This window comes from Rhinoderma darwinii, chromosome 6, assembly GCF_050947455.1.
Source record: "Rhinoderma darwinii isolate aRhiDar2 chromosome 6, aRhiDar2.hap1, whole genome shotgun sequence".
Lineage (NCBI taxonomy): Eukaryota > Metazoa > Chordata > Amphibia > Anura > Rhinodermatidae > Rhinoderma > Rhinoderma darwinii.
Genome location: NC_134692.1, coordinates 105,331,077 through 105,345,611, shown reverse-complemented (window position 1 = coordinate 105,345,611; position 14,535 = coordinate 105,331,077). Strand labels below are relative to the sequence as shown.

General features: G+C 39.8%; 1 protein-coding gene across 1 annotated transcript in view; it reads right to left on the bottom strand.

The window, feature by feature from the left end:
• The window catches only part of METTL22 (methyltransferase 22, Kin17 lysine), a 228,847-nt gene that overhangs the window by 45,708 nt on the left and 168,604 nt on the right, over positions 1 to 14,535 (bottom strand). The window contains exon 8 of the mRNA XM_075831314.1: positions 7,653 to 7,733. Coding sequence (XP_075687429.1) covers positions 7,653 to 7,733 — 81 coding nt within the window. The remainder of the gene's footprint in view (positions 1 to 7,652; positions 7,734 to 14,535) is intronic.

Below are 14,535 nucleotides of genomic sequence, written 5' to 3'. Positions count from 1 at the left end.
TCATTGATGCTTACTTAATTTATACTTTAAAAATGTGAAAGAGATACATACGGGGGAGTTTTGCCCTATGTGCTGAATAGCCCATTTTGCTGGTGAATGTATCAGAATATGTATATGACGCTACACAATTGTAACCCACTGTGGATGTATTCCTGTATCTGAACAGTGTTGCCCTTTACCCATATATCTGGAATTATTATATACAATTAATCTGGTTGTCTTTCTGTACTGTGGATATCATCTCTGTTTTAACTTTTGTGGCATTTTTTAGATGTATTCAATAAATTTTCTATTTTAAAGTTATTTTTGTTGTGTCAGACTCCGATTTATAGGTTTTTGTACTGCTACCTATTACTAACATGTCCCTGTATTCTACTTCAATACTTCCTAGCCTCTCCATAGAGTTCAGAATAAAAAAAAGCAAAAATAACAGTTAATGGACATATATTAACCCCTTCAGGACGCAGCCTGTTTTGGCCTTGTGGCACAGCCGATTTTTTTTCAAATCTGACTTGTGTTACTTTATGTGGTAATAACTTGGGAATGCTTTTTGGGAAGTTTCTTAACCCTTTAGGCTTTCACAGGAAATAAAGCCAAGCAGAGGGGAAATTGACAATTTTTTTTTGCTGAAATTCATTTGTAATACATTTTTTTTCTGTAACACAGAAGGTTTTACCAGAGAAACGCAATTCAATATTTATTGCCCAGATTCTGCAGTTTTTAGAAACTATCTTGGGGGATAGTTAGCATTTTGACCCCACAGATATTTTGCTATATTTATTGGAGTTCGTTTGTGAAAATGAAAATCTACTTTTTTTTCTGAAAAAACACAGAAATTTTTATTATTTACAAGGAATAAAGAATAAAATGCACCCCAACATTTGTAAAGCATCTTCTCCTGATTACAGAAATACCCCATATGTGGTAATAAACTGCTGTTTGGACCCACAGCAGGGCTCAGTACGGAAGGAGCGCCATTTGGATTTTGGAGCGCAGATTATGCTGGATTGGTTCTCGGTGCCATGTCGTGTTTGCAACGCCCTGGAGCGACAAAAACATTGGAAATCCCCCAAAAGTGACCCCATTTTGGAAACTACACCCCTCAAGGAATTTTTCTAGGGGTATAGTTAGAATTTTGACCCCTCAGGTTTTTTGCAGAATTTAGTGGAAATAGGCTGTCAAAATGAATATCAACATTTTTGTCCACTAAAATGTTTTCACTTTCACAAGGGGTAAAGGAGAAAAAGCCACCCAACATTTGTAAAGTAATTTCTCCCGAGCATGTCAATAACCCCACATATGGTAATAATTGTTTTGTTTGTTTTTTTTTTTCATTAAAAATTCATTAACCCTTTCAGGACTGATCCTTTTTTTGCTTTTTCAATTTCGTTTTTCACTCCGCGCCTTCCAAAAACCACAACTTTTTTATTTTTCCATCAATAGAGTGGTGTGAGGGCTTATTTTGTGTGGGAGGAGTTGTAGTTTCTATTGACACCATTTAAAAGTACCATATAATGTACTGGGAACTGAAAATAAAATTCTTTGCGGGGTGAAATTGGAAAAAACTGCGATTCCTCCAATGTTTTTTAGGTTTCGTTTTTACTGCTTTAACCATGCAGTAAAAAAGACAACTTTACTTTATTTTGCCTCTCGATTACTGTGATACCAAATTTACATAGTTTTTTTTATATTTTAATACTTTTACAAAGAAAAAACGATTTGTTAAAAAAAGAATATTGTTTTGTATCAACACATTCTGAGAGCCATAACTTTTTAATTTTTTGGTCGATTGAGAAGTGAGGGCTTATATTTGGCGAGACGAGCTGTAGTTTTTAATGGTACCAATGTTTGGTACATACAATGTTTTGATCACTTTTTATTACATTTTATTTAGAGCTAAGGTGACCAAAAAACTGTGATTTTGGGGTTTTAAATTCTTTATTTCTTACGGCGTTCACCGTGCGCTATAAATTAAAATGTATTTTGTTCTGCGGGTCCATATATAGTTTTATTTTTTTATATTTTACAGCATTTGCACAATAAAATCACTTTTTTAAAATAAAATTTACTTTTTGTGTCACCATATTCTGAGAGCCATAACTTTTTTACTTTTCAGTGAAAAAAGCTGTGTAAGGCTACATTCACATGGCCGTTTTCACAACAATAGAGTTCTATGGGTGTATTCACACGAGTGTTTTTTTAACGGCCCCACGGCTCCCATAGAAGTTAATGGGTCAGTTTTTACCGGCCATTTTTTATGAATCAATCCTTGTAAAGGCTGGAGAAAACTGATCCTGGCCGAGGATTCCCCGCACCGTGCGCTACTTTGAGCGCTGAGCCCAGGGAAGCCCTTGACATTACTATCCATATATGGACAGTGATATCAGGCTTTAAACTGTGGAATCTCCGGCCAGAGCATCGCAAGATCTCTGGCCGATGATTCCTGTCTCCCTCTGACCCCCCTGTAGATAGCACCCCTCTGAAGTTAGCGGCACCCGCCCATAAATGGCGCCGCTGTAGCTCCTTGAAGGAGCGGAATCCCCGGCCGACGCTCTGGAGAAGCCCCTGGCGTTACTGTCCATATATGGACAGTGACGTCTGTGGCTACTTCTGGAATCTCCTGCCAGAGCGGAATTCACAGCCGACGCTCTGGTCAGGGGATTCCGCTATTGGAGAAGCCCCTGGCGTCACTATCCATATATGGACACAGATATCAGAGGCTCCTTCTAGTGCAGCTATCTAGATGGGTGCCGCTATCTACAGGGAGTGCTATCTACATGTGGGTGTGCTATCTACAGGGGGGTGTCATTTACGAGGGGTGCTTTCTACAATGGGGGTGCTATCTAGAGTGGGTGGTGGTGCTATCTACAGAAGGGGTGGTGCTATATATAGGGTGGGTGGTGCTATCTAGAAAGGGGGGTTGGTGCTATTTACAGGGGTGTGGCGCTATCTACATGAGCACTGTGGCACTATATGGAGGTGTGAGTATCTACAGGGGACACTGTTGTGCTATCTACATGGGCACTATGGCACTATGTCACTTCATATGTGGGCACTGTGGCACTATCTACAGGGTCATTTCAGCATTATCTACCTGGGACCTGTGGTGTTTTCAGGGGGTTTGAACAAAAAAAACAACAAATTAAATCCATCAGTTTTTTTTTAACGGCCATGAAAAACAGATGACAAACGGCTATTAAAAACGGACAGATGTACTGGAGATGGATGAAAATTTGGGGACACACTGATGCAAAATGGCCATGAAAAACTGACAGTTTATCAATTTTCAATGGCCATTTTTTTTCACTGTCGTTTGAATGTAGCCTTCGGGCTTGTTTTTTGTGGGATGGGTAGTAGTTTTTATTGGTACTATTTTGGGGTACATGCGACTTTTTGATCACTTTTTATTCTATATTTTGGGAGGGGTGGTGACCAAAAAATAGTGATTTTGGCATTGTTTTTCGGTTTGTTTGTTTTTGCGGGAAAAATAACATTATGGTTTTATAGCTTGGGTCATTACGAACGCGGTGATACCAAACATGTACTTTTTTGTAAGGTTTTAATTTTTTCCCTATAATAAAAGACTTATAGGAAAAAATGTAAGGGGTTTAAGGGGGTTAATTGCCTAAATCAGCGGCGATAAGCTGCCGATCGGCAACAGTGGAGTGTCAGCTGTCGGGGACAGCTGACCTCCCAGTTCCTGATGTATACTGTTGCCAACAGTGTGCTTTTGGGAACGACACAGTGACTTCCTGTCACTCCGACAGGAAGCCTTTCAGGAGGCTGATCCTGATAGGCTTCCATATATGGCAGACATGGAGGCCATTGTTTGGCCTCAGGTTGCCATGCTAACCATCTGCAAACCTCGCCTTGTCATCGTGGGGTCTGCCGATGTGCTAGAAACCCCTAAAATGCAGCGATTGCAATTGATTGCCGCATTTAAGGGGTCAATTGCTGAAATCAGTGGTGATAAGCCGCTGATCGGCAACAGTGGAGCGTCAGCTGACCTCCCTGTTCCCGGTGCACACTGTTACCAACAGTGTGCACCGGGAACCGCGCAGTAACTGTACGTCCTGGTGCACTAAGACACTGGCCACCTGGACGTACAGTTGCGTCAGGGTTCACCTAGGGGTTAATGTTTTAGATCCCTCCTCATCTCAATTGATAAATTCACTTGATATTACCGTAAGATAAAAAAAATATTATTTTTGTTTTTTGATTATCACTGGATAATTAAATTATACAAAAAAATGCATTTACAACATACAAGTAATGTGAATGTAGCATATGTTATATATTTGGAAAATTTTGACGAAATATTGATGATTTCAGATGAAGGCAGAAAACCTAACGCTTTTGGACTATTAACTATTTAGACTATTAACGGTCTCTTCCTACAATAATTTCCTGTTGAGATTTCTCCGTCCGGGGCCTAAATTCTTCTGCCATATCCCTCAAAATGTCAACTTTGGGGTCGCAATTGTGTATAGACCTATATCAACTTGTGTATTGATTGAGCTGATGTGCATCAAAATTCGTCCCCTTAATTGCTGAATAGTTTCCCCTACATACATTTTTGGACATGAGCAAATAGCCCCATAGACAACTCCAGAACTTTGGCAATTTAGAAAATATCTGATGGTGTAGATCTTACCATCTACTGGATTTCTAAAATTCTTCATACCGTAGTTGGCAGGAAACTACAAAAGGAACATCTATTACAGGGATGGGACCCTAAAATGTTTGACCTGAGTCATGTACTTAAACCGCCACTCTGATTAGCGAGATGGCTATGATTCAGAATATCACAAAGATTTTGTCCTCTCTGGTATGTTACAGATGGATTTCTTGTAATGACTCCTTGTAGATCTGGATCCGCGTACAGTAAAGACCAGCATCTACGGACTATTTGAGTAACTTGATGGGTATGTGTATCGAAAGTTCTAATGCATCTTATTATTTTAGGTGAATCAGATTTTGGAATATTACCAGTTCTCTTCTCTCAGTTGCCATGGCTCTGGCAAAAGCTTTGTGAGGTGGCTTCTTAGGGTAGCCTCTGGCCTGAAACCTGCGATACAATAGATCACATTCTTTTTGAAAACTCTCCTAGTCAGAACAGTTCCTTCTGGCTCTTAAATATTGTCCAATTGGTATTCCCCTCTTAAGTGTCGGAGGATGCCAGCTGTTCCAATGCCAAAAATTATTCGTAACTGTAGTTTTTCAATAATTTGTAGCAGAGACACTGCCAACCGGCTCCAGGGAAATCCTAAGATCTAAGAGACAGATTTCTAAACACATCAGCTAATTTAATACTCAAGCTGATACACCACTGTCTCGACATGTCATGTTTGGGGGATATGTTAGAAGAATTTAGGCCCCAGACGGGGAAATCTCAACAGGAAATTATTGCAGGAGGAGGCCTGCTGGTTCTATCAAATTAAGAGTCTTAAACCAAGTCACCTGATTGGCTCCTATGCACTTGTCCTGCTCTAGTGAAGTTCTAATAGGTTTTGTATGCCTTAGATTTGATTTTTCTATCAACATTGCCCCATAGTACCCCTGAGGACGCCATCTTGGCGATTCATGTCGGGGGGCTTTGTTAAATGTTTTTAACATACCATCAGCTTAGAATCAATTCTGGGATAGCGGTCTGCAGACGCTTCCCTCTAGTATAGACAGTATATTATTTCTACTGCTGTTAGCAGAAACTGACCATTACATCTATATGAGTAATAACGTTTCTGGGCTCATGGGTTGTTTTTAGAATATAGGTTGTGTGCCTTTAATAAAGGTTATTTTCAGTATTAGGAACTATTTGAAAAGAACAATTCAATACCTTCTGTTAGTAGTGTGGAAAATAGGGTAAGTTGCCTTATAGGCAAATTGTGTTTAGTCATAAAATTTACCTGCCACCTACCAGGGTAAATATTTTAGTTTTTCTTTGTTTTGATACTTACACACATCTTTACATATGATGAACACTACATCAGATCACAATACACAAAAGGTCAGCTATGCATAATTTGATGAGGGGTCATGATATTCCAGCGCAGCTCCCTCTGATAGCAAGTTAGAAGTAATGTCACCTGCTTATTATCTAAGAACACGGCAGTGTTATGCATTATGCGTAGCTGACCTTTTATGTATTGTGATCTGATGTTGGGTTCATCATATGTAAAGATGTGTGTAAGTATCAGAACAAAAATATTTACCCTAGTATGTGGCATGTACATTTTTACTAGGTGATGTGACGCACTATTCCACAAATGACAGAGGGAAGTCACCTGTTAAAGCGATGTATACTACATCTACTGTATATGTGAATATTTGGAGTTTGTCAAATTATCAGGCGATTTTTACACCTTAAAAGGGGTATTCCCACGTCATGTATCAAGTCTCCAATGATAGCTAAACTAAATGTAAGAATTTTACTAAATATCTTTATTTGTGCAAATTATAGCCATCTCCTCATATACTCTCATCTGCTTTCTTTGACCCCCCTCTTGGTTCAGTGCTAGTTGCCTATGGTTGCAGCCAGCACTATGCACTTGCAGCGGTGTCCACGGTTGCGCCATTTTCCCAATGCCTGTAATGTACAGGATAGCCGAGGTCTCTGGAGCGTACCTCCTACCGCATGTGCATTAGTTCCCGGCCCAACCACGTCTTTGCCACTCTTAGAAGTGTATAGACGGCTCTAAGGCATGGCAAGTAGCAGCCCTGGAGCCATTGAACAGATGTCCCGAATCAACGTAGCTGCCGAGCAATGGTGCAGAGTGCCGAGAAATGGTATATAGCTGCATCGGGAGAGGCACGATGAGTCCAGCAGCACGATGACATCATTAAATCGCTGCTGGCCTATACTGTCCATCAAACTGTTGAGTCCCGACCAACAAATTGAGAAACAATCCAGGAATTGGAAGGCAGCGGCGGCCATGATACTTCGGTAAGCGGGGCGATGGGAAAACCCCTTTAAGGATGCGTCATAGTATGTTGTTTTTTTTTTTGCATTTCCGCATTTCGAAAGCCATAAGCGATTCCCGCATTTCAGATCCATAAAAGGGCTTGTTTATATTGGCAACATTTTTTTCTTTTTTTTTTTGGGAGGCAAGTTGAATCAAAAACAGCAATTCTGCCATTATTTAGTAGTTATTTGTAATTTTTTACACTTTAAACATTTTAGGCGTTTTGTACTGAATAAAGGGTTTTTCACTTGGGATTGTTTATTTTTTTTAAAACGTTATTGTTTTTTTTTTTTAGTCCCACTGTGGGACTTAACCATGAAATTGCTTGATCACTTCTATAATATACTGCAATACTTCTGTATTGCCGTGTGTTATGCCTTTTTAGCTTTCAATGACATTGCCTAATAGGAGTACAAAAAAGCTACACCTGGGGGCCTTCATTTGGCCCCCGGCTGGCATGAAAACAAACACGGCACCCCGTGATCGTAATGTGGAAGCGTCAATGCACTGACAGAGGGAGCCTATTGTCCACAGCATCTAATGGGTTAAACGACAGCAGGGTGTCAGCTGTATGTTACAGCTCACACCCGCTGCTAATGGCGCAGGCACAGCTCCTAAACCCTCTCCATCACTGCTTTGTGTGGGATTGGGTTAAAATTCCTTTGTATTAACAAACCTAAGAGAATTTACCGTCAGCAGCAAGGATGACAGTTGTTTGATCATAAAGGTCAGCGATGTCATCTTCTGTCCAGCTGTAAGGAGCCTCCGGATCTGAAAAAAGATTGTAGAATCCACAATAAGCACATAATCTTTGGTGACAGTAGAACGGAGTTTAAATATTTTCCATGTCGGGAGAAATATGCAATCATCTTTACATGATGAATACATTTGACTCGCCTACATAGAGTCTAACACACAAAAACCTTTACTTGTTGTCAATAGCTTAGAAAATATTTAACAAATGCATATATGAAAGAAAGCTATGTACTAGTCAAGATTTGAGTAAGCTAATAAAAAAAAAAAGATTAAAAAAACCCCATTGAAATATTTAAATCAGGTTCTCAACATCACTGTGGTACAATCGCAACCTTATCAAACTTGTTAACACAATAATAATCCATAAAATATTGCATTATTAAGAGCTGGAAAACAAAAGCTAGTATAGAAAGAGGTCAACATGGAGGAAGGCTGCTCGTCTCCATACTTGCATTTAAAGGGTAACTAAACTTTCAAAAAATTTCTGACATTTCATAGTGACATTTCAGAAGTTTTGATCGGTGGGGGTACGAGCACTGATTGCTAAAACCACAGATCACTAAAACGAATCAGCAGCAGCGCTCGAGTGTGCGTTGAGCTACTTAGTTTCTGATTGGCTTTTCTCAGAAAGCCGGGTAGTTGGTGTACGGGCTCATAGACTTTCTGTTGAGCCTGTAAACCAATTGCTCAAACAAAGCGGCTCATCGCTCACCCAAATGCTTCTGGTGCTTTGTTTTAGCGATCGGTGAGGGTCTCAGTGCTCGGACCCCAACGATTAAAACTTCTGACATGTCACTATGACATGTCAGAAGTTTTTTTTAAAAGGTTAGTTATCCTTTAACTGACAAAGCTACAGCAGTGCATGCATATGTACTAGGAAACACTTGCTTTTGGCATTTTTTTCATACTTCTCTAGGTTTGCAATAATGAGTGCTCACCAATAATAATAGGCCACCTACCAATTGTATAGTACTAGAGCAATTGAAGGATACGGCCATATGACGTCACAGCGGGTGACTCAAGGCTGCAGTTGAAAACTCACATTAGTAATGGAGCCCATAGAACATTTTTGAAAAACAATGAATAAGTGGCTTATTTTCAATTTTTTGACTTTATATTTCAGCTGAGAAAAAATTTGCAAGCACGTCTAATGTTTTTAATTAGATGGAAGGCTTTTATTTATTTTTTCTTCCATCTAAACCTGAATACAGATAACATCAATTGTATAAAAAAAAATACGCTAATCTGAACCAAACTAAAGAGGACTAACGAAATTTGCCATCATTAGGCTACGTTCAAACGTAAAGGTGAGGGATCAGTTCCTTCTGCCTTTACAGACAACCTGGACAGATGGGAACTACAAACCCAGATCGTTCTCATCGTTCCAACATTAAAGTCTATGTACACCTTTGACAGTGTTTTTTTTTCTTCTTTAAATAAAATTGTGCATCAGTGTGATTGGTGCAACTTCTTAAAAATATTCCACATAGAATTCCTGAATCAACAATCCAGCTGCGCCAGATTAATCGATCACATCTAAGTTATGAACTTAGATGTGATCGTTAACATCTCGATCCTGCGTGTCAGAACCCACTGACACTGAACCTGACGGATACATGATTCAGAGAACGTTATAGCTGCTCTATGTACCAGATACAAAGCAGCTGTATCTCAATAGTTAAAATAATTTTTAATAAAATGTATTTAAAGAGAACCTTTCACCTGCCCATACATGTGCAGCATGTAATAGGCAGGGCTTCACAAACCCTGTCTCACTTGAAATAATTTTTCTAACTTCCTCCGTTATTTACATATCGGTGCCATTACATTTGGCACCCGATATGTAAATAAGCCCCTGAACTGTCAATGGGGTGTTTGTATCTGACTAAATCGCAAGGGGGCACGATGTCTTCACTCTGACACTGTCCAATCAGCTAAGGACAGCGTCAGGGCGGCTTGCACTGATTGAACAGTGTCAGAGTGAAGACATCACTCCCCCTTGCTATTTAGTTAGATACAAACACCCCATTGACAGTTCAGGGGCTTATTTACATATAGGTGCCAAATATAACGGTACTGATATGTAAATAACGGAGGAAGATAGGGAAAAAATGTAAAGTGAGAAAGTCTTTGTGAAGTCCTGCCCATTACATGCTGCACATGTATGGGCAGGTGAAAGGTTCACTTTAAATACATTTTATTAAAAATTATTTTAACTATTGAGATACAGCTGCTTTGTATCCGGTATATAGAGCAGCTGTATCGTTCTCTGAATCATGTATCCGTCAGGTTCAGTGTCAGTGGGTTCTGACACGCAGGATCGAGCTGTTAACGATCACATTTAAGTTCATAACTTAGATGTGATCGATTAATCTGGCGCAGATGGACTGTTGATTCAGGAATACTATGCAGAATATTTTTTTGTCCTCTGCTGCGGCGGTACATTGGCAGATGGATGCAATCCACAGCGGTAGATACTTGGATTTGGACAGTTGTCTTTCCAGTGTTGGTTCTAGACTGTTGCTTTTCTTAGCTAGTTAGTTGTACCTGGTTATAGTTATTAGTTAGAGACTCCCAAGAGAATAAGGACCCTTGACATGGGTTGCGACCTTATGTATTTCTGCAAAAATACCTTTCTTTTTTTTACAACTTTTTTAACCCCTTCCCGACATCCGCAGTATATATTTGGCGTTGTCGGGACAGGTTCTCGCAAACCGCAGTACAGTTACATCGCTGTAATAGTGCAGGATCAGAAGCGCAGTCCGCACCACCACCACCGGGTGTCAGCTGTATATTACAACTGACACCCTCCTGTAACAGCCGGGACCGGAGCTAGTCCCCAATCCAGCTGATTAACCCCTCAGATGCTGAGCTCTCGCTCAGATGCAATCGCTGGGGTGCCGATGGTTGGTATGGCAACCGGTGGCCTAATAATGGCCTCCGCATCTGCCTAATAATGGCCTCCGTGTCTGCCTTGTACAGAAGCCTATAAGGACCCGCCTCATATGTTTGCGGTCAGTGAATAACTGACAGCTCTAAAGCACTGCACTATGTACAGTACACTAAAACAGTTAATAAAAATGTTGTAAAAAAATAAGTTTCATGTTACAAAAAAACTAATTGCCTTTTTTTCCATAAGTATTTCATTATTGAAAAAAACATAAAAAATAAAACAAATATATACATAATTGGCATCACCACATCCGTAACAACCCAAACTATAAAATGGTTATGTAATTTAACCTGCATACTGAACACCATAAAAAAAAAAATGAAAAACCACGCCAGAATTGCTGCTTTTAGGTCACATCTCCTCCCAACAAATGGAATAAAAAGTGATCAAAAAGCCACATTTACCCCAATAAAAACGACAACCCGTCCAGCAAAAAATCCCTCATACAGCTTTGTCCACGCAAAAAAAAAAAGTTATGGGTCTTAGAATATGGCGACGTTATTTTTTTTGTGCAAAAGCTGGAATACGTGAAAAAAACTATATAAATTTGGAATCGCCATAATCATATCGACCCGCAGAATAACGTTAACATGTAATTTATCATGAAAGGTAAATGCCGAAAAAAACCAATAAGAAACAATTCCAGAATTTATTGTGTTTGGTAATTTCCTCTTCCAAAAAATTAAATAAAAAGTGATCAAAAAGTCGTATGTGTCCCAAAATGGTACCAATAAAATCTACAGCTTGTCTCGCAAAAAACAAGCCATCACACAGCTCCATCAACCAAAAAATAAAAAAGTTATAGCACTAGTAGTGCGGCGATGAAAAAACATCCCGATGTGTAGGCCAGGGGGGGAATATTTCTTCAGTTCCAGGGCCCTAGTATTTGAGAATCAGGAGGGAAGGGACATAGTACATTTGCTGGAACCGAGGGCGCATGTATAATACCAGGGGAATACTTTCCCAGCAAAATTCCTAAACTACTAAGGAGGAAAAGTCCCCAAAATATGCAGTGTGTTACAAAAAGGGAATAAGAATGGACACCATTTATCAGCGGGACACTGGCCTGTGCATAACTGATTGCTTCACAGCATACCACACATCTATGGATAGTTTTATTATTTTCCCCATTATTATACCCTCTTACTATGCCCTGATGTACTCTGCACAGATTACATATGCCCCACCATTATAAACTGAAATACCAGTAAAACTCAAACAAAACTACTACCAAAGAAAATGCACGCTACAAATGGCGTTCCTTCCCTTCTAAGCCCTACAGTGTGCCCAAACAGCAATTTACGTCCATATATATGGCATTTCAATACCCGGGGGAACCCACTTAATTTATGGGGTAAGACGCTCCAGTGTCACAACATATTGAGCAGTGAAATGGCAGATCAGTGGAAAAATTGCCATTTTCACTTTGCATCATCCACTGCAAATTAATTTCTGAAAAACACATGTGGGGTCTAACTGCTCACTGCACCCCTTGATAAATGCCTTTAGGGGTGTAGTTTCTAAAATGGGGTCACTTTTTCTGGTACATCAGGGGTTTTGCGAATGGTACATAACGGCAACAAACCATTACTGCCAAATATACGCTCCAATACCACACCTTTTATTTAGTTTATAACCAGATGTGGGGTATTACCATACTCGGGAGAATTTGCTTTACAAATGTTGGGGTGCTATTTCTTCTCTATTCCTTGTGAAAATGAAAAATGTTGATCTAAAACTACATCTTATTGGGAAAAAAATAAATTATTTTTCATTTTCACGGCATAATTCTAATTAATTCAGCAAAAAACCTTTGTGGTCAAAATTCTCACTATACACCTAGATGACTCTTCAAGGGGTGTGGTTTCGTAGTTTCCCAAGTGGAGTCACTTTTGGGGTGTTTCCACTGTACTAGTACTACAGGGGCTCAGCAAATGCGACATGGCACCCAGAAACCAATCCAAAACCCAAATGGCGCTCCTTCCATTTTGAGCCCTACCGTGTGTCCAAACAGCAGTTTATGAGCGCATATGGGGTATTGCCGTACTCGGGAGAAATTGCTTTACAAATGTTGGGGTGCTTCTCCTTTAGTTCTTGTGGAAATGAAAAATAAAAAAAAATTAGTTAAACCTACATTTTATTGGAAAAAATTTAGATTTTCTTTTTCACTACCTAATTACAATAATTTCTGCAATTAAATAAAAAATGTGGGGTCAAAATGCTCAATATACCCTAGATAAATTTCTTGAGGAGTGTAGTTTCCCTAAATGGGATCACTTGTGGGGTTTCCACTGTTTTGGCCCCTTAGGGGCATTGCAAATGCGACATGGCCTCTACAAACAATTCCAGCAAAATTTGAGCTCCAAAAGCCAAATGGAGCGCCTTCGCTTCTGAGCCTGCCATGTGTCCAAACAGCCATTTATGACCACATATGTGGTATTGTTGTATTTGGGAAAAATTGTTTTACAAACGTAGGGGTGCTTTTTCTCCTTTAGTCCTTGTGGAAATTAAAAAATTCTAAGTTTTATTGGGAAAAATTTAATTTTTAATTTTCACAGCCCAATTCTAATAAAATCTATGAAACACCTGTGGGGTCAAAATGCTCACTACACCGCTAGATAAATTCCTTGTGGGGTGTAGTTTCCAAAATGGGGTATATTTGGGGGTGTTTCCTTTGTTTTGCTACCAAAAGACCTCTTCAAACCTGTCATGGTGCCTAAAATATAATCCAATAAAAAGAAGGCCCCAAAATCCACTAGATGCTTCTTCGCTTCTGAGGCCTGCGCTTCAGTCTATTACCACACTAGGGCCACATGTGGGATATTTATCAAAACTGCAGAATCTGGGTAATACATTTTTAGTTGTATTTCTCTGGTAAAATATTCTGTGTTACAGAATTTTTTTTATTTAAAATCAATTTCTGCTAAAAAAAAACCAACATGAAATATGTAAATTTTACCTCCATTTTGCTTTAACTCCTGTGAAACAGCTAAAGTGTTAAGAAACGTTCTAAATGCTGTTTTGAATACTTTGAAGGCATTTCAGTCTAACGTTTAGTTAAGTCAAAATAAAAAAAAATTAAGTGGTTCACAATGAAGCCCACAATAATACATAAAAGAAACAGTGCAAAACGACAAGAGATGATAAAATAAAAAAGTAAAGAAATTGCAAAAACTATAACTATAGTTAAATTGAAAAAAAACCAAAACCTTCTGTTCTGTGTGTGGTGTAATTACTCATGACTGTATACATCCTACATAAATCACATATACCCATACATCACACATAACCATACAAGCTACATACAACACACATAGCTATACATGCGACATACAATACACAGCCATACATGCTACATACATCACATACCAATACATCACACATACCCATACAACACATATACCCATACATCCTACATACTGTGATGTCCGTGGCTGCGGGCTGTCAGCTCCGTTCTCCCCCTGACAGCCGCAGCCACAAGTCGGCAAGTGATGGCCCCAGCCTCCTCCTCAGGAGAGGCCAGCGCTCGTGTCTACTCACCACAGCCGGATCCCGTAGGGTGCGCGCGCACGCTCGTGCCCGCTCTTAAATGGGCAGCGCGCGCGGACCTCGTTCATGAACCTTGAGCCGTGAGTACTCTGGACTATAAGAGGGGTCCAGCCCTCTAGTTCTATGCCTGAGCTTTCTTGTGTATTCCTAGTCTGTCTTGCTAATGGCCCCCTAGTGTTTCCTGCTCCCAATGTTCATGTTACTGCATCCTATATACTCGTATCCTGATCTAGTGCCATGCTGTGTTGTATACCACGCCTGTGTTGCTTTTCCACACCTGACGTCCACCTGCTGCCAAGTTCCTGACCAGCCTGC